General features: G+C 53.4%; 1 protein-coding gene across 1 annotated transcript in view; it reads right to left on the reverse strand.

Moving 5' to 3' along the window:
* The window catches only part of carmil2 (capping protein regulator and myosin 1 linker 2), a gene marked incomplete at both ends in the record, with an annotated part of 30,160 nt that overhangs the window by 12,483 nt on the left and 15,177 nt on the right, over window positions 1–2,500 (reverse strand). The window contains 4 exons of the mRNA XM_084451381.1: window positions 1–27; window positions 1,953–2,019; window positions 2,197–2,295; window positions 2,457–2,460. The exon at window positions 1–27 is cut by the window's left edge and continues 47 nt beyond it. Of these exons, the coding sequence (XP_084307507.1) occupies window positions 1–27; window positions 1,953–2,019; window positions 2,197–2,295; window positions 2,457–2,460 (197 nt within the window). The remainder of the gene's footprint in view (window positions 28–1,952; window positions 2,020–2,196; window positions 2,296–2,456; window positions 2,461–2,500) is intronic.

Consider the following 2,500-nt stretch of genomic DNA (forward strand, 5'->3'; position numbering starts at 1 on the left):
CTCTCTCTCCCTCCACATCCAACAGACCTGCAGACAGGGAGACAAGAGAGAGGGAGGAGGAGAGAGAGAGATGGAGAGATGGAGAGAGAGAGAGAGTGCAGGGGGTGGTACAACCCACACAGTTAGAGGATGATATGATAGAAGCTATGTAAAAATAGGACAAATACAGCACAATACTAGAGAGACAACAGAGATATTCTGAGAGAGAGAGGGAGGGAGGGAGGGAGGGAGGGAGGGAGGGAGAGAGAGAGGGAGGGAGGGAGAGAGAGAGAGAGAGAAAGAGGAGAGGGGGAGGGGCTGAAAACAGAGCAGGGGGAGAGCACAGATGAAGACGGAAAGAAAAAAAAGGAGGAGAGGATGAGTAGAGGAGCAGAGGACAAAGGAAAGACAGCAGAGAGAGAGAGAGAGAGAGAGAGAGAGAGAGAGAGAGAGAGAGAGAGGGGGGGGGGGGGAGAGAGCTAGCATGTTACAGAGGGAGGGTGGTAGGGAGCTAGCACCTAGAGAGAGAGAGAGAGAGAGAGAGAGAGAGGGGGGGGGGGGAGAGAGCTAGCATGTTACAGAGGGAGGGTGGTAGGGAGACAAGAGAGCAGGAAGATATTGCATAATTCGACATGGCAGACTACCTGATCCTACTGAGAGACAGATAGAGGGAGAGCGCAGGAGAGAGAGAGACAGAGAGAGAGAGAGAGAGAGAGAGAGAGAGAGGGAGAGACAGAGAGAGAGAGAGAGAGGGGGGAGAGACAGGGGGTCTGGTGGTGGAGGAGGGGTAGGGGCTGTGTGATGGTTGTCAGCCCTGAAGCCGGTGACCCCAAAACACAGCCCCTCCCCCCCATCGCCCCGCCTCCTCCCCCCTCCCCTCCCCTGGCGAGGTGCACTGGTCTGAAAGTAAGTGGGCAGTGCTCCAGTTAGCCCTGTCTCCTCACACACACACACACACACACACACACACACACACACACACAGCTCATTCTTGTTTGTAGCTGGACACAGACGCTTATAATTACTAGACAGGTCTGTTCAGCAGACTAGGGGTTACACTTTCATTGACATTCTGTAACACACACACACACACACACACACACACACACACACACACACACACACAGTGCAGGAGAGTGTAACACTGACACACATTTGTCTGGTTCTAAATCTGGTCTGTTACTGTACTTAAGCCTCATCCATCTCTCCAGTGAGATTCACATCTCTGGGACAGAACTAAACTGCCATATGGCTGGTGTGTGTGTGTGTGTGTGCACGCGTGTGTGTGTGTGTGTTCAGATTGCTTTGTTATGGTCACATCCCTAACCCCCCTGTGACCTCCTGACCCCACACCATCCAGAATAGCTAATAAGAGGCTTCAGACATGACCTCATGACCTCAACTAATCTGTATGACATCTAATTGGTCTAATTAGCATCTGAGGTCTTTCCTGTTAGATCATAATAATAATACATCCTTCAGGCAGACATTGGCTGCCCAGCAGGCCTGATGTCCATCCCATAATGAGCTCCCCTGCCTCCCCAGGGCCCCCAGGAGGAGAGGAGGGTCAGGCTCCTGCTTGTCCTTGGTCAGTAAGGGGTCATGGTTGAGGGGTCGGGTCAGCTTGGTGGCCTAACTGAGATGTGGCTCAACGGGTTAGGGTTAGGGTCGTGACCTCTCTGAGGTGTGGTCCATGGGGTGAACATGGGCGTCACGGGGGGTGGGAGGGGGGGGGGGGTGGAACTGACCAGCCAGGGCCCCAGTAGGGAGAGGGCCCTTGAAAATCCTGGTATTTGTTAGGATTGACAGGGCTGCCAAGCATTGAGCCACGGATTGAGTGGGGGGCGGTGCTTGTGACTAAGTGAAAAAAATATCGGGGGGGGGGGGCTCACTGAGGGGGCCCACAGAGATTGTTCATGTATAGGGCCCCGATTTTTGTGGAACGCCGCTGGTGTGAAGATTGAGGTTCTTACTCTTGACTGAGGGGGCGGGGCGGATGCTCTTGGAGTGAAAGCTGTTCCTCCATGTGACTGGAACGTACTGAGGAGGAGAGAGAGAGAGAGAGAGAGAGAGAGGGAGGGGGAGGGAGGGAGAGAGAGAGAGAGAGAGAGAGAGAGAGAGAGAGAGACGGCTATTAACCTCTAAGAATCGATGCGCTTCCCTGTAGAGAGCTACTACAGGAGAGCGACTATCTGCTTGTGTTCTGAGGTCTCTGACCTCATCGGTAGGGAATTCCTGTTCCTGTTCCACCAATCGCAGTTGGGGAACGTTGTTGGTCCTGGGGGCGGAGCCTGTATGCTCCAGCATGTGGTGGTCCTGAGGTCAGAGGGCACGTTTTGGTTATACAGTACTATTATACACACACACACACACACACACACACACACACTAACCAGTTGTTTCTGTGCCAGAGTGAGGTCCCGTAGAACCTGGTCTATGATGCTCTCTACCAGCGAGAGGCTGACTGTCTGTCTGACCTCACTGATGGAGGGATGAGGAGAAGAGAAGAGAAGAGAAGAGA

The sequence above is a fragment of the Borostomias antarcticus genome (genome assembly GCF_949987555.1).
Source record: "Borostomias antarcticus genome assembly, chromosome: 16".
In the NCBI taxonomy this organism is placed as follows: Eukaryota; Metazoa; Chordata; class Actinopteri; order Stomiiformes; family Stomiidae; genus Borostomias; species Borostomias antarcticus.